The sequence below is a fragment of the Oncorhynchus keta genome, chromosome 10 (genome assembly GCF_023373465.1).
Source record: "Oncorhynchus keta strain PuntledgeMale-10-30-2019 chromosome 10, Oket_V2, whole genome shotgun sequence".
Classification (NCBI taxonomy): Eukaryota; Metazoa; Chordata; class Actinopteri; order Salmoniformes; family Salmonidae; genus Oncorhynchus; species Oncorhynchus keta.
This window is the reverse complement of record NC_068430.1, coordinates 53,011,720-53,033,948: the sequence shown is the minus strand read 5'-3', so window position 1 is coordinate 53,033,948 and position 22,229 is coordinate 53,011,720. Positions and strand designations below refer to the sequence as shown.

At 41.9% G+C, this 22,229-nt stretch overlaps 1 protein-coding gene across 5 annotated transcripts in view; it reads left to right on the top strand.

Annotated features, from left to right (window-relative positions):
* The first annotated feature begins 443 nt into the window (after positions 1 to 443).
* tox2 (TOX high mobility group box family member 2) overlaps positions 444 to 22,229 on the top strand; it is a 140,750-nt gene continuing 118,964 nt past the window's right edge. The window contains exons 1-2 of one of the 5 annotated variants that reach the window (XM_035778581.2): positions 444 to 1,109; positions 9,951 to 10,045. In XM_035778581.2, the coding sequence (XP_035634474.1) occupies positions 9,989 to 10,045 (57 nt within the window). In that variant the 5' untranslated portion in view covers positions 444 to 1,109; positions 9,951 to 9,988. Of the gene's footprint in view, positions 1,110 to 9,950; positions 10,046 to 22,229 lie in introns of those variants that run through there. The other 4 variants (XM_035778582.2, XM_035778580.2, XM_035778584.2 and 1 more) reach the window with 4 other exon arrangements.

Sequence of the window (22,229 nt, the reverse complement as noted above, 5' to 3'; positions counted from 1 at the left end):
GGGCTGGTCTCGCGGGAGAACATTTCATATTTTGGTTTAAAAAAAAGAGCCAGAGAAGCGACGCAGAAGCGGCCCATGAGCGTGTTAAAGAAATGTCCAACCCGTTTTGTTGTTGTTGCAAAAATACCTGCACTTGTCCCTATTACCATTTAGCGTATTACTAGTCTTAAAAGTAAAGTAAAAAGGAGGTTGGGGTCAATATCTATAACAGTAACTTAGCCTATAGAGAGCCCTATAAATTGGCCGTTGGGTAGGCTATCCAAATCGTCTGGCTATGTCTTCATAGCTACAGCATCTCCATAAACTCTGATTTCTCCGAACCGCAGTGGAACTGGATCGGTTGTCAATCAGCCTGATACTGTATCTCCCCTCCCCCTTCACCTCGCTCTTTCTCTTTTTCTCCCTCTATTCCCTCTGTTATCGGTAGAGGTCGCATGGCATTCGGTATGGAAAGAAGTAGTCGAACTATAACTCGAAGTGAACACATGGATAAACACTCCTACATGACAAAGCAGACAGGGAGTGAGCGCGCGACTGGAAAATAGAAACAGCCGAACGTTTTTGGGAGAACATAGAACTATTTGGGCTATATCTTTTGCATGCAACGTTGATGCTGAGTTGCTGTAAACAATTTCAGTCAACGTTGGTTCATGTTTAGTTGCTGAAACATCTACGTTTTTTTTTCCCGCAAAGTGAACTTTGAGAGTATTTTTCCTGCTGCGAACACAAATATATGTATTTATCGATAGAGCATCATTGCAGAAGCTTGATAGCGTTGAAGTGAGAGCACCAGCGGATGTGAGGAGAGAGTGTTTTGAGAGAATCAACCCCTTTTTCTTTCAAGCCTTCTGTTTCTTTTTGTTTGGTAAAACAGTAGAGAGAGCGAGAGAGAGAGAGAAATAGGGAGAGAGAGAGAGAGAGAGAGATAGATATATAGATATATAGAGAGAGAGAGTCACAGGCATTGGCGCTGCTTTCATGCCGTCAGTCTTGCGGACCCTGAGATGGACGTGAGATTTTATCCAGCACCCCCTTCAAGCGTGGGCTCATGTACATTACCAACTGATTCAAGTTGCCTGACCTCTTTGGACTATTATCACTGCAACAAGGTAATTACTGTTAAATACTCATTTGTAAGGCGATACATTTAGATTGGATGTTGCATCTTTTTTTTCAGTTGCTTTTTTTCAGTTGCGCAAAATGTGTTGCATGCGGCTATACCGCATTTATCAACCATGCATATTGACAAATGTGACTTCATCTGAAATATAGTATCATGATGTGCATTGCATACAGCCTTCAAAGAACATTTCATAATTGAGACTAATGCATTTCCTGAAACTTTCCTGCGTCTTTGTAGCCTACTGCTCCGCAGTAACTCTTTGGAAGTTGACATCATCGGAGATGTTACCCCAAAAGGTGTATTGCTATGAGCAAGTTGCGAAACCTTTCACTGTATATATAAATTGTAGGTGAAGGCGCGGTATTGTAAAAGTCCCATGCAGAAATGCGGCGTACGGTGCCTATCCTATTCAGCGCAAACGAATAGCTCAGCTTGTATTTGAACACGGACGTAATTGCTCACAGTTTTCAGGGTTTACTTTCAACTGCTCATAATTCATGCAAAATTACGCCTAAATGTTTCCCTGCGGAAGAACATTATTTTATTTCATGACCTTTTTTACACAATAGGTAATAACTGCATTCTCCACATGGTAAACGTAACAATGACTAATTCATACCAAAGCCACTCTGCATAACACATTTACACATAATAAGAAATAATCAGAATAACCATCATGATACACAATGGGAATTCACTATGTTTAGGGTAGACTAGCCTATATGCATGATATCCATGATATGTCTTATAGCCAATGGTAGGCTACTGGTAACGCAATATGTGAACGCTTTGCCTACTATTATTATTTTCGCATCTATTCATCCTTTATCTCACATATTCATAGGCTATATGTACATGGATGCATGATATCCATGACAAGTAATCATATTTGATTGAAGCAGAAATGGGAACTCTTCCTAATGAGTTTATTGCCCTTGGGATAAAAACTGCACCTGCTGGCAAAGTTTCTCTCAACAGTTACTGGGGGGGAGGAAAGCTAAAAAACGAACAAAGCAATTGAAGCCAAACATTTACGAGACATTATTTTTTTTTATCCCACATTGTAAAATGCATGATTGGTTCGCCATGTGTGCGTTTGCGTCTATCCATATGTTCCATATTACGCATTCGCCTATACCGCATCGAGCTCACATAGGCACATTTTTTTCCCCCACAACATCTTGAACGTATTCCAAACATTCTTCCTCTTGTTTTTAGTCTAGATTGGAATGTATCGTGTGTGCATTACTTTACGTCCGCTTCCTTATATGTTCCCTTTGCAAACAGTTATGCCAGCCTGAGAATTTCTAGCTTCGTACTATAGGCGATAGGACAGTGTTTTGCTCACAGAAAGAACTACTAGTTATAAAATACGATTGAGTATATGTTTATAAATGCCTTAATTTCGTAATTAAGATTGTACAATAATGGCACCAGAAGTAGCTCGCCATGTTTTGAATTTTAAAAAAGAATGAAGCTTATGTAGACGGCAGTGGCAATGATATTGTTTCGCAATACTGGTCCAGTTTGTCTATGAGCTCTGTTATTATCAGATGTCCCCAGTCAAACAGAAAGCATTATAAGATCTCAAAACGTAAAAAAAATATATGCATAAAGCATTAAAATAGTTGCTTTGTTAATTTTCCGTTTGGCCCAATGCTCTCCATTTATAGGCTACCGATGTTATATCATGTTTGATATTGAAGCAACTTATAGCACAAGTCTTCTTCATATAAACAACACCACGATAAAGTTTTGTTGATATTGAAGCCAGTGATGGCTCAGAGGCATCTGGATTTTGCTATCCATTATGTCCCGCACCAGTTGACAGTTGATCGAATCTGGCTGCCTGTCAATGCTGTGGTCAATGTAAAAGTTATGTAAACATTTTGTCAGCAGATACAAAGCGACGTGCTCCCAGATAGTGGATGATATGAATGAATTGTGTTTGCCTCGCATAAGGCTGTATATGATAGCTATTATTCTTCGCAATATAATGTTGTTTTTTAATCCCTTTGCACTGCCACACACTTGTAGTCCTTGAAGATCAAATGCGGATTGCCTTTCTATGATATGGGCCCCATGATTCAATGAACTCTTGTTTGCACTAATTTTGCTATGTTGGGTAATAGGAGATGGGGTTAGGTTCCATGGAGAGCATCATAAAGCCTTGGCATTACTAAATTGACACGTGTCCACACTGTACATTGAGATACACTATCTGTGCACTGCCACAGTGCACCTTAAGTGGCAAAACGAATATATATATTTTTTTTATGACAGTTCACATTTGGATCAATCTTTTAACACTTATGAAACTGTAAATGTGTGCTGTCTATGAGACTAACATATGGGAGTGAGTTATCACAGGCATTTTAGTAATTGTATAGAATTGACCCTCCTAACTATGACTGATACAATGTCTTACAGTGTTGCAGCTGAACCGGAAGTGGCTATGGAAACCAGGCCATCCTGTATAAACAGCTTGTAGGCTACTTCCTGTGCTAGCTAACATGCTAACGTGCTAAAGTGAGGTGTCTGCATTCCTGCTGGTTTACTATAAACCAGGCCTCAGGTAAAATGGCAGCAATGTACAGATACACGTACAGGTCATAAACACCAAAAAGCCAAAATAGGGTTAATAATGTCAGGAATTTAAAGGATTTGTAAAATGTGTAAACTGAAACTGGATGTTTGGGTTTGTGATTGGTGCATTTCATGGATCTGGATCGACAAGCCATATCAAGGGCTCTGATGGGGGGCACATCGTCTCCTCCACAAATACATAATGGTGCGGTTTCCTGGACACTAGCAAGCTCAATGGGGAATCTCCACTGAAAATGCTTTTTAGTCCAGGATTAGACCAACATCCCAAATATTTGAGTTTGAGGTGCATTCAATGATGCCATTTCTAAACAGCACAGATGCATGTATGTTTTTAGTGGAACAATGAATCTATTAAGTAGACCTACAGCCTTATCTAGTAACTTGTTAGACCCTATCCTGATCTCAATCTAGAACAACCCAAGCATCCTCTTCAAACCAGACAATAACATATGAACAATAGTATATTGCACGTTTTAAAAGGGAAAGGGGGATACCTAGTCAGTTGTACAACTGAATGCATTCATCTGAAGTAAAAGAGAACCAAATCTACAACATAGCAGTGTAGAGTCAAAAAGATAGGAGATACTTGCGACTAAATGCGACTATATGTATTCCCATCAATATGTATTCCCAACAACTCTCTGGGCCTATGCCTTTTCAAATCTCTCCAAGTTGCATTGTCTTGCATTGGCAGCGTCTCAGATGGCACCCTATTCCCTATATAGTACACTACTTTTGACTAAGGCTTATAGGGTCCCACATAAGGCTCTGGTCAAAAGTAGTGCACTATATAGGGAATATGGTGCCATTTGGGATGCACACATTGTCACTGCACTTCGCCGTGAGTCATCCTCACTTTTAGCCCCAGATTCTCTCCTAATCTTTTTGAAGCCTCTCTGTATCTCTCCACCTCTCTCTCTCTTCTCCATGAGTGGGTGTATTGTTTGTTCAGTGTAGCTCCATACACTTGGCGCATACCAGCGCTAAAGGGACACCACTTCTTCTCAAATGCATGTTTCGTTGAGAGACTATTTGTCAAATGTATTCTGACTTGTGCATACCCCGAGGCAGACTCACTTCTGTGAAATGAAGTTGGATAGATTACTGTACCTAGCTAGCTGCTCCAATTTCCCCCAGATCCTCCTCCAACATCAATGTGTCAGAAAGTGGACTCGGATATATAATTAGATGGGTTGGATTGGAAATTCAGTGGCGGCGATGTAGTGTACTGTACATATTTGCACTACGTAAGTACAGTGTGTACAAAAGTATACGGACAAAGGTATTGTGGCTCTGTTAGTCGTAACACTCTCTGGTGGTGTGTGGTGTGTGTGTGTGTGTGTGTGTGTGTGTGTGTGTGTGTGTGTGTGTGTGTGTGTGTGTGTGTGTGTGTGTGTGTGTGTGTGTGTGTGTGTGTGTGTCATGCATTTCTAATTGGTGTTATGCCTCGAGGCAAGATCTATGGAGCATATGATTTAATGGGAGTAAGCCTCAGGTGTACAATGTTTCCAGTGTTTCCTCCATACACCATATATAATGTACACTCTGAAGTCCACACAGTAAGAACTGCCCTGATTAAGGCCGACTTCCTCAATCCCATTTAGCCACCACAAGGTACTCAATGCTATTTGAGTATCGTTTAACTACTTTTTACAAATATGGCAGATACAAAACTATACATAACCCCTATTATCGTTTGGGACATTCCAATTTCACCCATATCTACATAATACAATTGTTGATGGAATAGTCCAAAATATGACCACAGTGGGGGGTGGCCTTTCTCATGTTTAATCTCAGAGAACGTCTTATTTCTTCCCCTTCTCTTGTAACGTGACCTTAATGGAAATAGAAAACGAATTGTTATTCTAGCATTACCACTTTCTGTACACAGAAAAGTGAATTAAGTGGAAGTAAGCGGCTTTGGGTGTTTTACCGCTCATTCATACATTTTGCTGACTGGCGAATCCGAGCAAGAACTACTATACTCCCTGGAAAAGCGTTAACCCATGCATACTGTAACTGAAGGAATGCCAGGCAGAAGAGCACACACACAAATCATTCTGTAGCTCCACTGACACTGGTAGTACTCCAACAGGCCACCGTACATCAAAATCAACCAAAACCACCTCAAACTAAAATATTGTAAAATGAAAAAAGTACACGTACATTTGGGGGTAGTTCGTACAGTAGGCTACATTCGCTGGATGTACTATATTCGGTTCGTTCATGTTCTGTACTAGTTGAATGGTTGTCACCCCTTCCTGATATTAATCAGGCGTTCCTCCAATGTGCCCGAGCATCTCTTTATTTACGTTGCCGGCAGTGGCAATGTCAAAAGGTTATGGGGGGAATCAGGTAGCCTGGAGCAGATTATATCTCTGAGTTAATGATAAGTACAGAGCCATTCTCTGGGGAAGCTGAGCTGAAATTGCCTTCCACACAGTGCCTACACCATTACCTCGGAAAATGATTTCTAGCCAGCCTCCCCTCGTCGTTGTGGTATGACTTATTTATTCAAAACACGACAACAAATAGCGACAAGGAGCAACGGGGAACTGCGATCAGTTTCATATTTTTTTCTTAAAAAAAAAAAAAAATGTAATGCATTTTAAGCGAGTCAATCATATTTTTGGACGAGAGAAAAGTAGCAGTTACGGAGGAGAGATGGTTACGTCAACGTGCTTCTCATATCTTTCACATCATTTGAACGGGCAGAAAAAGAAGACATCTAAAAAGAACAAACCTGCCTTTATTTCGATGCCGTGCCAGTGTTAACCTAATTGATAGCTGTCCTGCTTTCATATAGGCCTACCTGGTATATTACTCGTCACAGACAGTGGCTGTGACTGTGACTAGGCCATTTACTGTGGAAGCTTGCTGGCTCTATAAACAATAGGAAAGGGATCCAGTAATGCCTGCAGTCAATAAGAATCGGGTCCTAAGGGATTGAGCCTGGACTCCAGTTTAACCTGCCGAAGAAAGAGCCACACAGACACAATGCCAAGGCCTACGGTGGTGCAGCCTGCAATCCCACAGCTCTCCATGCTTGAGCCCTGACTAGAAGCATTAGTGTCATGGCATCACTATTTGAAGCATTGGCAGTTTGCACAGTTTAATGTAATAAATGTCTCAAAATAGGTAGAATAGTTTTAGTTTATCACCTGCATCCAAATTAGATTCATACCCGTTTGCTTTTGGTAATTGGGTGAAATTGGGTGAAACATATCAGTGTATTGAATACTGTGATTGCTACACAATACTCTTGTTATATCAATAGCTTTAGCCACTTTATATGTACATAAAGTGTACTATTCATTAATCGGGATTAATTACAATTCAAGATGTAACGCATTAAGAAACATTTGCATAGATCATTTAAATCATTTGCATGCATAATCATCACAGCTCTGCTGCACAGTAAGTGAATCATAGTCACATTCTGTAATGACAGAAGAAATTAAAGCTCTACATGGTGATTTGTGTTGGACCCCCCCTGCATGCTTGCCCCTCGCAAAGTCATATTAACTCTCATTTTTGTCATTGCTGTTGAAGCACACACAGTGTAGTGCCGACCTCCGGCCCCTTGATCTGAAGTTCTCCTGTTCCTGATGTGGGGGGGTCCTTCCAAGGTGCACCATGGAGCAAAGATATGCTAGGCAGGATGCTAGACACTTTAGTGCATGCAGACAGTATCGTCGGTGGAGAAGGAGAGAGAGTGTCGAGGTTGATTTGATTTTAGCTGCCGGTGATGGGCAGGAGGTATGTTTGTAAATTAATTTGATCAAGCTATTTAGCCTATTGATTTCTTCTGATTAATAAATAAACAAACATGTTTTGTTGTTCCTCGGTAATACTAGCCACCTAGCAATTGTATGAAGTTGGCTTTAGCTAGACAGCTAGCTAATCTCCCAATCTCCCAACCTCATAACTAGCAACCAAGCCATTTCAGGCTACCAATCAAGTTAGAGTAGCTTGTCTAACTATCTTAGCCGGCATGCCTGCTGGCAAGATTGCTAGACTTTAGAAAAGCAAGCAATTACTAAATGTACTGAATAGGACTCACATTCCTTTCAATACTTTACCCAGATTTTAGTGGAGATGCAGATAAGCATATTTAGGGTTATGATACAATACCAGTGTGGCAGTTGTACTAAACTCCTAAGGCATAAAAGTTCTTAAGGAATCAATGTGCATATGTGGTGCAGAAGGGCCAAGCCAGCAGGGCCAAGCTTAGTCAGCAGGGCCAAGCTTAGTCAGCAGGGCCAAGCTTAGTCAGCAGGGCCAAGCTTAGTCAGCAGAGCCAAGCTTAGCCAGCAGGGCCAAGCTTAGTCAGCAGGACCAAGCCTAGCCAGCAGGGCCAAGCTTAGTCAGCAGGGCCAAGCTTAGTCAGCAGGGCCAAGCTTAGTCAGCAGGGCCAAGCTTAGTCAGCAGGGCCAAGCTTAGTCAGCAGAGCCAAGCTTAGCCAGCAGGGCCAAGCTTAGTCAGCAGGACCAAGCCTAGCCAGCAGGGCCAAGCTTAGTCAGCAGGGCCAAGCTTAGTCATCAGGGCCAAGCTTAGTCAGCAGGGCCAAGCTTAGTCATCAGGGCCAAGCTTAGTCAGCAGGACCAAGCTTAGTCAGCAGGGCCAAGCCTAGCCAGCAGGGCCGAGCTTAGTCAGAAGGGCCAAGCTTAGTCATCAGGGCCAAGCTTAGTCAGCAGGACCAAGCTTAGTCAGCAGGGCCAAGCTTAGTCAGCAGGACCAAGCCTAGCCAGCAGGGCCGAGCTTAGTCAGAAGGGCCAAGCTTAGTCATCAGGGCCAAGCTTAGTCAGCAGGACCAAGCCTAGCCAGCAGGGCCGAGCTTAGTCAGAAGGGCCAAGCTTAGTCATCAGGGCCAAGCTTAGTCAGCAGGACCAAGCTTAGTCAGCAGGGCCAAGCTTAGCCAACTCTGCTGCCGCAGTGCACCTTCGCACCACAACCACTGCTTCCATGTCCCCTGCCGTGCCGCCAGGGGCACCGCCAACACTGCAGGTCATCGCCGTGCCACCAGGGGCACCGCCAACGCTGCAGTCCCTCGTAATGCCTCCAGGGGCACAGCCAACACTGCAGCACAGAGTTTCTAAACCCAGAGGCGCAAGATTGCGAGACTTTCGGGAACGTATTGGTAGATGGGTAAAAAAAGGACATTGAATATACCTTTGAACATGGTGAAGTTATTAATTACACTTTGGATGGTGTATCAATACACCCAGTCACTACAAAGATACAGGCATATTTCCTAACTCAGTTGCCGAAGAGGAAGGAAACCTCTCAGGGATTTCACCATGAAGCCAATGGTGACTTTATTAACTGTTACTGTAATGGCTGTGATACAGTAGGATAAAACTGAGGATGGATCAACAACATAGTAGTAACTCCACAATACGAACCTAACTTACAGAGTGAAACGAAGGAAGCCTGTACAAAATAAAAGTATTCCAAAACATGCATCCTGTTTGCAACAAGGCACTAAAGTAATACTGCAAAAAATGTGGCAAAGCAATTCACTTTTTGTCCTGAATACAACGTGTTATGTTTGGGGCAAATCCAATACAACATATTACTGATTAGCACTCTCCATATTTTCAAGACTAGTGGTGGCTGCATCATGTTATCGGTATGCTTGTAATCAGAAAAAAACAAAAAACAGAATGCAGCTAAGCACAGGCAAAATCTAAGAAGAAAACCTGGTTCAGTTTTTGAAAATAATAATATGCAAATGTTGGACAATCCAGGTCTGGAAAGCTCTTAGAGACTTACCCAGGAATACTCACAGCTGTAATCGCTGCCAAAGGTTATTATACAAAGTATTTGACTCAGGGGTTTGTGATTACATATGTAAATGAGATATTTCTGTATTTCATTTCCTGAAATGTTGCAAAAATGTCCAAAAAACATGTTTTCACTTTGTTATTATGTGGTATTATTGTGTGTAGATGGGTGAGAACACAACAAACACAACACAACAAAATAAGTCAAGAGGTATGTTGTCTCTCCTGAGAAAAGGAGACACAGTCTTCCAGCTGATGGCGAAATTTAGAGTCGCACTGCATTATTTCTGCCTCATGCGCCAATTCATTTTGTTACTCCTATGACCAGAGAAAGTTAAATATTCCTCTATATTAAAAACGGTGCATGCACAGTGATCCGAGCTATCTGATTGGTCAGCGGTAGGCTTATATGTGCACTTGATTTGCTCTAGGTCTGCCGGGTAGGCGGAGTTCTACCTTCAAACATGAAATGGTTTTCTGCCAAACAGTGCTAAACAAGAAAGAAGCCAATTCAACAGGTAAAGAGGTATGCTTAATATGATTACTAAAATTGACAGAATTAGGCAGAATTATTATGGCTCTAGATTGCAGGAAAAAGCTGTTTCAGGTGTATGAAAAATGCTATATGTACGAACTTGCAGAGGGGGATAAGCCTCCTGTCGGACCCCCCCCCCCTCTACATTACGATGCCCCTGGGGGGGGGGGGACTTTATTTTTCAGCCACCGTGTCAGTAATGTCTCTCGGCGATGTGGAAACCAAAATGAGCCTTGCCAACAGATGTGTTCCAGCACAGATAGTGACTTGAAAGACAAACATTTATTGTTTTAGTGCACTTCGTGTGATTCAAACTAGAGGTCTTCACGAATCCACAGTGGGTCCGGATCCAGAATCCTAAATAATGTCTGGGTCGGATCTGATATGATTGTCACCTTTCTAGGATTTTAACTGGCTTTTCCGAAAGAGCCCTTACAGTTTCGAACGCGACTGCTGCAGTAGAGAGAGAGAGAGATACATATGATAATTTAGGCTGCTGCTCTTGCCTTTCACGAGAGGGGTGCGTGGTGCGTATAGCTTGTTGTTGGCCCATCATAAGTCATATAAGCGGCAATAGGCTACAGTCATCGGGCCTCGCTCCATGTGTGGCAAAAGTTAGGAGATATCTAATCACAGGAGGCTGCTGAGGGGAGGACGGCTCATAACAATGGCCAGAACAGAGTGAGTGGAATGGATGTATTTGATAACCATTCCACTTATGGAAGATGAAATTAAAGTGACAGAAAATTAATTAAAAGTTAAAGGAGAAGGATAGACTACAACAACCAAGAGCCATCAGGTAGGCAGGCTGCTACTTTATATTCTGTTATTTGTAACTGTAGGATGAGAGAGCGCTTGCACTGCAGAATCAGTTAGCATAGCTAGCTAACTAGCTTCTCCTGGTTTGTTGCAGTCCAAGACAGGTACTATGCAATCATATTGGATGATAGATAACCTAGTTATGGCAGATATTAGTCTACTTATAGCTTTGAGTCGGCTTGGTTGGTTGCTGTCTCTCCCTCTCTCCTTCCTGCTCCCCATGTCACTCGCTCACAGTACAGCCCCTCCCACGCCTGCTAGAGCGGTACCCCTCTCCCTCCTTTCATGCTTTATCAGCTGCTCCGGTTAATAAACCAGGTCTATAAGGATCAGGTCTAGTTGTCCTCGGGTCTGTTCGGAACGGGCCTCTCTTATTTAAAACAAACATTTATTCATATCGGATCCAGGTGGGAAAGCCCCAATTCCGTTTTGGAACGGGTCCAATGTTTTGGAACGGGTCCAATGTTTTGGACCTGTGAAGACCTCTAGTTCAAAACCAAACTGCATGAAATGCTGATTGATGGATCTGACTAAAAAGAAGAGAGAAAAAAGTGAGTGAATACGAGGTGAGAATCTGTTCTGTGCGACTTGACTGTTTCCTCACTCACTTGAATTGAGAAGGGGGAAAACCCTGACCGTGTTTCACTGCAAGAGACATTCACAGGTTCAGCCCTTTGCTGTTAGCACACCTAGCTACCATTCGAGAACACAAACCTTTCTCTAACCAGGTTTGAAATCCCTCTCAGTTTTTTGGCAAAATGTTTGCTCGGGCAAATGCAACGTCCATGCAACCTGCATCATAAACATGATGATATCTTAATATTTTGATATCTTTACTTAAGTTGGTTTTTCAACAACAATCCAAATATAGCCCGGAGTAACATAACAGTGAAAGCATATACTGTGTTTGTGAGGTGTTGACCTATTTCATTGACACTGCCTCGGATTTCTCACCTGTCCTAGAATGCAATTAGCACGCTTTATTCAAGACACAGCCCAATTAACAAAGGAACACATTAGTATATCATACGTGCCAGACAGTGCTTGTCAACACTCCGACACACCACTCAGCGTAACACCTCCGGATTCCAACCTATTTCGCATAATGTTCTAGGACAGGAAGAATACAGTGTCTCGCCTATAGTCTCATAGTTGCATTTTCTGAAAGGTTGAATGGCTGGTGGTTGGTGGTTGGTGGTTGGTGATTGCTTGCTACAGGCAGGAAATGAAACATTGAAAGAGAGGGAAGAAGGGGGGAAAAACATTTCTTGGAGACTTGACAGGTCATAGTGTGGAAAGTTTGACATGGTCTGGACGTGGCTGATACTGTATCTCTGGTGATTATCGGGACGTTTCAGAGTGACGGAGCTAAAATAGTTATTAGTTCAGTCTGGTGATAAGAAAGCGAGGCCTCCGACAAAGGCTGCATCCCAAATTGCAACCTATTTCCAATATAGTGTACTCTGGTCAAAAGTAATGCACTATATAGGAAATAGAGTGCCATTTGGGATACAACCCAATTCCAGGGCCAAACGATGAGGCAAGAATTTGCCGCAAACTCGACAAGTGTTATCTGCTCTTATAAGACCAAGACCCGTCTCCTCTGTGGTAAGATTTTATTAGCAGGTAGGCTACAAGCAACAGCTGATACTGACCAGATTTCTCTCCAAACATTTTTATTATGTTACTGTATACCTGTCTTTGCAAGTGGAGGCCGCAGTTTGTGCTCTTTTTAACGTCTTACCACACTTACCAAACTCACTTCTTCCAATATCAATGTGCATTTTCTTGGAAAGTCCAGTGATCCAGTGATCCCAGATTCCATAGGATAAATGTGTAGAAAAGCGATAAACAAACTGTCGGCGGAGTGGAAAAAATGCAGCTGTCGGGTGTATTAAGAGTGGGTCGGCGAGGCTGGGCAAACACGAACAGTTGTCTTAGCTTCCTGTGGCATGTCCTGTGCAAACACACAGTGGAGATGGCTGGCTTGGGGCCGGGCTTTACTAAGTGCCTTTGGGCCTGGCTGAGTACACACACACGGACCCTTCCAGAATCCTACCCCCTTCTCCCCGTCCCACCCCCTCCTTGCACGGCCATTGGCCACTCCTCACTATTCAGACACCTTTTTCCACATTTTGTTACATTACAGCCTTATTCTAAAATCTATTAAATTGTTTTTCCCCTCTTCAATCTACACACAAATCTAAATTTTTGCACATATATTAAAAATAAAAACTGAAATAACACATTTAAATAAGTATTCATACCCTTTACTCAGGACTTTGTTGAAGTACCTTTGGCAGCGATTACAGCCTCGAGTCTTCTTGTGTATGACGCTACAAGCTTGGCACACCTGTATTTGGGAAGTTTCTCCCATTCGTCTCAGCAGATCCTCTCAAGATGTTGCAGGTTGGATGGGGAGCGTTGCTGCACAGCAATTGTCAGGTCTCTCCAGAGATGTTCGATCAGGTTCAAGTCCGGGCTCTGGCTGGACTGCTCAAGGACATTCAAAGACTTGTCCCGAAGCCACTCCTGCGTTGTCTTCGATATGTGCGTAGGGTCGTTGTCCTGTTGGAAGGTGAACCTTCGACCCAGTCTGAGGTCCTGAGCCCTCTGGAGCAGGCTTTTATCAAGGATCTCTCTGTACTTTGCTCTGTACATTTTCCCTCGATCCAAACTAGTCTCCCAGTCCCTGCCGCTGAAAAACATCTCCACAACATGATGCTGCCACCACCATGCTTCACCATAGGGATGGTGCAAGGTTTCCTCCAGACGCATTCAGGCCAAAGAGTTCAATCTTGGTTTCATCAGACCAGAGAATCTTGTTTCTCAAAGTCTGAGAGTCCTTTAGGTGCCTTTTGGCAAACTCCAAGTGGGTTGTCATGTTCCTTTTACTGAGGAGTGTCTTCTGTCTGGCCTCTCTACCATAAAGTCCTGATTGGTGGAGTGCTGCAGAGTTGGTTTTCCTTCTGGAAGGTTCTCCCATCTCCGCAGAGGAACTCTAGACCTCTGCTAAATTGACCATTGGGTTCTTGGTCACCTCTCTGACCAAGGCCCTTCTCCTCAGATTGCTCAGTTTGGCCGGGCGGCCAGCTCTAGGAAGTGTCTTGGTGGTTCCAAACTTTTTTCCATTTAAGAATGATGGAGGCCACCGTGTTTTGAGGGACCTTCAATGCTGCAGAAATGTTTTGGTACCCTTCCCCAGATTTGCTCCAACACAATGCTGTCTCAGAGCTCCTAGGACGATTCCTTTGACCTTATGTCTTGGTTTTTGCTCTATATATATATATATATATATATATATATGCTGAATCAAGCTTTTCTGATAAAGGATAGTTCTGTATAAACTATAATCAATAGTACAGTCCATTGTCATAAAGATAATACATGCTTTTAAGAGTTCTGTAAGCCTTCTAGTAGTAGTCAGGCATTATATTGATGCCATAGGTCTTGTGATCTCTATCTCACGTTTCAATTGCTACAGGTGTGTTTTTAAATCAGTAAGGAACAATGAGATGTATTGCGAATGTCACTGTGTCGGGGCTCTCTGTGTTTCCCATGCTGTGACTTAAGACTGCTCAATAAGCCAGGGGCCACATCGGTTTGGTCTTCTGCCACGTCTCCATGTCTAGTGTATGGTTTTCCTGCCCGTGTATCACTCACACGGCTACTGTTCCTTCAGACATGCTTAGGTTAAGGCATAACTTGCATATTTTGGTTTGTTGAAATGTTGCTGTCTTTATTATTTTGTCTCTCCCAGAAATGCTATATATTGAGTTGATATTGCTCCTGCTTCTGCTTTTTGTCCCCTACTATTGCTGATTGGAATGTGATGTGTCGGTGTAGCCGAGATGGGAGCGTGTTCAAAATGCAAACAGGGGCATTGCTTTCTCGTCGCCGGTTTCACTTAATCTTTTAAACAAAGGCATTGACATTTGGCTCTGCTTTCTGAGAATTGCACTCTGACAGATTGTATATGCGTGTGGGTAGCTGTTCATAATGCATGCACTAAAAGTTGGCCGTCAGAACTGGATTTTTGCCCTCTCGAAACACTATGTAAATGTGCTTATTTAAAGGCATCTTTATTGTGTCATCTAGAATCTAGATGGTTAGTAAAAGCGGCTCCTTTTGCTATCTGTAAGCCTACTTTTCCTCAGGACTTTACCCAGAATCAATTACGGAGATTGGCTAAGTCAATTCAGTGTCTTGTTTTCTTTGCACCCCGTCGCTCGCAGGAAATAATTACACCCCGTTCAAATACGAGTCGGTGTGAAAACGGCTCGAGGGTCACCGATATTATGCCGGATACTTCAATTGCCTTAGGACCCGATGTTGAGCTGCGCATAGCAGTCCGCTCAACTGCCTGTGAATGTTATATGCCCTGCGAAGCCATAATTGCCTATTTGTAGAAGGGAGGGAATCTGAGGTTACAGTTTGACTTAGCAGTTAAGAATAGTCGGAGGGATTATTAACGCTTTGCAAGGAAGCTCATTTAAACATTCCTTTGATGTTTCATCAGGGAGATCAGATCAATCAGAACTCTTATCCCACTATATGGCTCAGCAACGATGGAAATTATGAATGCACTGGCAGATGAAGCACTGAGAGGAGTATTTTGACGAGTGAATTTAGGTTGTTTTTGTATTCGTCAATGGGGGTCAGTGTGAGTGGTGTGAGTGATTACAGTAATTCCTTTCACAGCTCGGCTGTATAAAAACTTGACCTCCTGGCTCCTTAAGCTGTAGTTTCTCCCCACCTGATATCTTCTCTGATAGAACCCAAGCACTCAGATGAGAATAAATTGAAATGTTTGCTTTTTTTGGATGTGGCCCCCAACTCTGTACAAACTGCACAGAATGAAATAGCAGTAACATATTGTCAGGTTTTCACTGACACCGGCCTCTCTCAATCAGGTGGGTTTTTGGCAGGCAATGTCTGTTCCCCGGTGCGACACTTTAATACTATGTTAATTGAGTTCAAAGGAAGCTTAATCAGAACATTCTAATGGAGTTACAAATTCGCTAAAACTGCTCTATTTGACTCCGATCGATGACCTGTTCACTTTTTGCTGTTATGCATAACTGTGGGAATGGGTGAATTATTTAAATTGCTCACAAAAAAAGTCAAGGACGTTATTGACATGAAGAGAAGTACAGCATAGGTTAGTTGGTATGTAGCTGAGCTTGTGTGCATTTGGAATGTCGTTAAATGCACTTGGCCTCATTTCAAATACTACGCTGTTAAAATACTGTACCTTAAGGGAAAAGGCAGTTGAATATTTGTAATATAGTCTGCATCGTGCACTTTCAATGAGTTTCAAGATGAGTTATCCTCCGCGGCCTCCCCTTTGACATTTCAGAGCAATGCAACTTTTGAAGCATGGATTTACTGTAATCTATTTTTCATTTTCTTCTTCTATTATTGATGTGTGTTTGAGTTATACACTGTAAACGGAGTTATTTTGTTTTTGCCACGCCATATCGTAAATTGTGAGGCCATGTTGCAAAAATATACCATTGTTATAATGTTTATATATTGTTGCATGTAAATCCTAGTAAACCATACTAGAATACTCGTAATAATTGTTTTCCAAATCATTTATCCACTCTAGGCCCCCCAACCCCCTGACAAACAAGTCACTGTCGTGGGATTGTTAGCTCATCGCTCTCATTCTGTCTCGCTTCAGCATGTTGGTCTGGCATCAGCAAAATCATCAGGAAACTTCAAAGTTGCAGAGGAAATGGGGAGGGAGGTTTTGCCTGGCCACTGTGCCCAGGTTAATTAGGCCACATTGTTGACAAAAAAAGTCAGATGCTGCTGACAATGCGGCCATCGTCGTCGAGGCAGAGGACAAGTATGTGTATCTGATGATGTCTGGTCAAAAAGGGTATGGCATGTCATAGTCTTTTTGACCATACAGCATCAGATACATGGACTACTTATCCACTGAACAAAAATATGCAACATGTAACAAGTTCAAAGATTTTACTGAGTTACAGTTCGTATGAGGAAATCAGTCAATTTAAATAAATTCATGAGGCACTAATCTATGGATTTCACATGATTGGGCATACAGGTACATTAAAAACACCTTGGAGCGTGAATCAGAATCAGAAAACCAGTCAGTATCTGGTGTGACCACCATTTGCCTCATACAGCAGGACACATCTCCTTCGCATAGAGTTGATCAGGCTGTTGATTGTGGCCTGTGGAATGTCCCGCTCCTCTTCAATGGCTTTGCGTAGTTGCTGGATATTGGCGGGAACTGGAACATGGTGGTGTACACGTCGATCCAGAGCATCCCAAACATGCTCAATGGGTGACATGCCTGGTGAGTATGCAGGCCATAGAAGAACTGGGATATTTTCAGATTCCATGAATTGTGTACAGATCTTTGCAACAAGGTGCACCTGTGTAATGATCATGCTGTTTAATCAGCTTCTTGATATGCCACACCTGTCTGGTGGATGGATTATATTGGCATAGGAAAAATGCTCACTAATAGGGATGTAAGCAAATTTTTGCACAACATTTGAGAGAAATACGCTTTTTTATGCGTATGGAACATTTCTGGGATCCTTTATTTCAAACTCATGAAACATGGGACCAACGCTTTACATGTTGCGTTTCGATCGTTGTTCAGTGTTCTAAGACAGATGGGAGTTGTTTCGCTCTCTCGAATGCTATCGCTGGTGAGATCGTTTCTGCCACAGAGCACTGTTTGGATGCTGGAATAGTTTTGGATGAACATGTGAAGGAAACCTACTTTTTAAAATTTGACAAGCAGATGATGAAAACATCATGACTGGTTGTGTTCATGGCACATTAAAAGGTAATACATCTTTATTGACTGGCCTCGGCCTGGGGCCTCCAAATGACTGATTCCGCCCCTGACGCTTTAATATTATTTGAATTGAGTTCAAAGGAAGCTAATCAGAACATTCTATTGGACTCCGATCGACGACTGGTTCGTTTCGCCTGTTCACTTTTTGCTGCTATGCATAACTGTGGGAGCCAGTGAATTATTTAAATTACTCACAAAAAAGTCAAGGGCGTTATTGATATGAAGAGAAGTACAGCATAGGTTAGTTGGTATGTAGCTGAGCTTGTGTGCATTTGGAATGTCATTAAATGGGTTTGGCCACGCGCAAACCACGCAACTATTTTCTCCTCATTTCAAATACTACGCTGTTAAAATACTGTACTTTAAGGGAAAAGGCAGTTGAATATTTGTAATATAGTCTGCATCGTGCACTTTCAATGAGTTTCAAGATGACTTATCCTCCGCGGCCTCCCCTTTGACATTTCAGAGGTATGCAACTTTTGAAGCATGGATTTACTGTAATCTATTTTTTGCGGGCATTTTTTTCTATTATTGATGTGTGGTTGAGTTATAAACTGTAAACGGAGTTCTCGGCGTTTTCTTTTGCCATGCCATATACAGTTACTCTAGCTGTCAGTGCTAGCATACTGCAGTTTAGCGCCCTCTGCTAACAAAGTAGTTCATGCAGCATGCTAATAAACGGACCAAAATGGCAACTTGAACAACGTAATGTCAAAGTAAAGATAAACTGCATGACAAAAAAAGCTAACTCGGTCGCTCATGATAACAGGGTGCCTCTATGGCTCAAAGTATAGCCCTCGCTTAACAAGAAGACTACGGCCATATCGATAGAATGTCTAGAACTCAACCATGTTCTTAACAAGAAGACTACGGCCATATCTATAGAATGTCTAGAACTCAATCATGTCTTAGCAAGAATACTACAGCCATATCTATAGAATGTCTAGAACTCAATCATGTTCATAACAAGAAGACTACGGCCATATCGATAGAATGTCTAGAACTCAATCATGTTCATAACAAGAAGACTACGGCCATATCGAAAGAATGTCTAGAACTCAATCATGTTCTTAACAAGAACACCAATGGCCAAGAGGGGAGCATAGTGCAGTCCGAAAGGTGCATCTATACGGTCGGTATAAACCACGAGCAAGTGCAATATACTGCAGGCCATTAACACCAGTGCAAAACTCATTAACTGCAAGTGTAAGATGGAGCCCTTCCAGAATGAAGATAGACATATTTAAATTGACAGTCAGGGTATACAGTATGTGTTTTTAGAAAGGACAATGGCATCGTTTCTTCGTTTCTTAAAGCGAACAAAAACATTGCTTCAGATATATGTCGAAAATATTTCCTTGTGGCTTTGTGGCTATTTTGATCCCAGAGGCCTCTTTACAAGTCTTTCTATCATTTCGATGCCATGACCAAAATAGCGCCTATAATACAAGGCACTTTGTGGCGTGGAAATGGCCTCATAATGGCATTAAAAGCAACTGAGAGGCCCCCGTAGATTCATTTTCACAAACGTGTGAGATACAGAGTGTGTTTTTGTTTTTCAGAAGAAGCGTGTTTAAAATCACCTCGGATCAGCTAATATACAATCTGCAAATGGATCAAGTCGAGCCATTCAATCATCCAAATCTCCCAGCATGCAGCAATAATAGCTTTTCTTTGCACATGTCCTGTCAAATCAACCTGATACTCCTCCAGTGATATGTTAATGTTAGTCACTGAGTTGTCGGGAAAGAGAAAAAAATGACTCCTCTATGTTACTGAGTGATCACATCATCAGAGAGTACATGGGATATACATCAGGCAGAGTAATTCCATCATTAAGCTACAGCTCTCTGCAAAACTCACATTGAACCGAACCCAAGGTGTAGGCTACATGAAGGTTGAGGGTGTAACAAATAACTGGTTGACTCTCCTATTTCACAAGTTTTCGGAATGTTTTTTTTCATCCATGGTGCATCGGCAATTTCCCACACTTCCAATTAACGCAGGGGCGTGTTTGCTTATCTTTGTGTAGCCTTTAACCAACGCGCTTCTGTTATATCGTTAATTAGAAGAAAACATTTCTTCGGCGCTGCAGCTAACATACAGCTTAATTGAAGAGCCATTCTATGTGTTAGCGAGAGTCATAGGCAAGTCGTAATCCAACATCCATATGGCAAAGCCTGCTAAGTGAATCAAAAGCTGTGTATCAGTGGAACTACACTGTTCCTTGTTGTCCCTCAATGGAACTGTGCTGATTGAGCGAACGGGCAAGCGCCCATGCCAACAAGCCTTTCGGGTATAGTGTGTGTGCCATGACGCTTTCACGTCGTTGCCTTCTATGCTGAAGACAACCTCACATCTCACTAAGCATAGGATTTGTTTCAGCAATTTATTTGTATTTAAAAAAAAAAATCTGCCTCTACAAAAATGCTCACACGAAGACTGAATGCGTGTAGTGTGTAGGGTTGCGATAATGTCAGCGATTTGAACTCAGGCCCTGGAACATACATGCAAGTAGGGGTTTGAATACAGAAAAGCTGAAACAGAAAAGCCCACGAGCTCTAAGCTGAAGTATACAGTAGTAGTTATTGCTTTCATATTTTAGAGGAAACCACTAAAGTAGTGGTTGTGATAATTCACTGAGTGAGGAAATGAGGTTGATAACAATTAGCGTTTCAAAGAGGAAACCATTCTGCATTTCTGTTCATGTGATAACTCTGTTTTTAACTTAACGATAGAGTTATCTTATTATTATTATTTATTTATAATAAAAAAAAAGCTTTGCATGTTGTATTTAGCCATGCCATCTACTCTCGTACAGTACATAGTAGAACAAAATATTACGGCCGTAGCTAGCTCCATCTCAGCCATTTTAAAATCAATGGAGACAAACATATCTTCACATAAAACACTCAGTGCTGTGAAGCAAATACAAAATAGACACATGAAACACAGTATTGTTAGGTTTACTTAGCAACATGGCTCACTTTCTCTGAAAAGCATTTCTCTGGGCTTCTCTTGGTGGTGGGAAAGTTGAAAGGGAAGTCCTTTAAAGTGCATTTTAATGTAGCTTCTGTGTAAAGCCTGAGAGAGAGAGAGACAGAGAGAGAGAGAGAAGAGAGAGAGAGAGAAATTGATCTGGAACTCCTCTCAGAACACAGTGCATTTAGGGGGATGAAATTTACTGATGCTGCTCTGTTTGAAGATGTGGTAATGACTGCTGGTATACAGGGGCTGAGAGGGCATTACCTACTACAGAGTAGCCTACACAAACCAACAGTAGTACTGCTGAATCTGTACTAAGCTTCTCGGAGAAGCTATACAATATCTGTCAACCCCTGGCCTGGTTAATGCCACGGCTCGCATATTGTTTCATCTGATACATCTAGGTTATTACAGTGCCTTCAGAAAGTATATCACAGCCCTTTGACTTTTCCCACATTTGTTGTGTTACAGCCTGAATTTAAAATGGATTACATTGAGATGTTTTGTCACTGGCGTATGTATATACAATACCCCATAAAGTGAAATTGTGTTTTTCAAAATTTTTACAAATGAAAAGCTGAAATGTCTTGAGTCAATAAGTAATCAATCCCTTTGTTATAGCAAGCCTAAAAACATTCAGGAGTAAAAATGTGCTTAAAAAGCCACATAATAAGTTGCATGGACTCACTCTGTGTGCAATAATAGTGTTTAACATGATTTTTGAATGACTACCTCATCTCTGTACCCCACACATACAATTATCTGTAAGGTCCCTCAGTCGAGCAGTGCATTTACATCACAGAGTCAACCACAAAGACCAGGGAGGTTTTCCAATGCCTCGCAAAGAAGGGCACCTATTGGTAGATGGGTCAAAATAAAAAAAGTAGACATTGAATATCCCTTTGAGCATAGTCAAGTTATTAATTACACTTTGTATGATGTATCAAAAAAGAAACAGTCATTACAAAGATACAGGCATCCTTCCTAACTCAGTTAACAGAGAGGAAGGAAACCGCTCAGGGATTTCACCATGAGGCCAATGCTGACTTTAAACATGGCTGTGATAGGATAAAACTGAGGATGAATCAACAACATTGTAGTTACTCCACAATACTAACCTAATTGACAGAGTGAAAAGAAGGAAGCCTTAAAAATATTCCACAACAGTCATCCTGTTTGCAACAAGGCACTAAAATAATACTGCAAAAAACGTGGCAAAGCAATTCACTTTTTGTCCTGAATACAAAGTGTTATATTTGGGGCAAATCCAATACAACATATTACTGATTAGCACTCTCCATATCTTCAAGCATAGTGGTGGCTGCATCATGTTATGGGTATGTTTGTAATCTTTAAGGACAGGGAAGTTTTTCAGGATAAAAAATAACTAGAATGGAGCTATGCACAGGCAAAATCCTAGAAGAAAGCTTGGTTCAGTCTGTTTTCCACCAGATGCCGGGAGATGAATTGACCTTTCAACAGGACAATAACCTCAAACACAAGGTAAATTCTACACTGGAGTTGCTT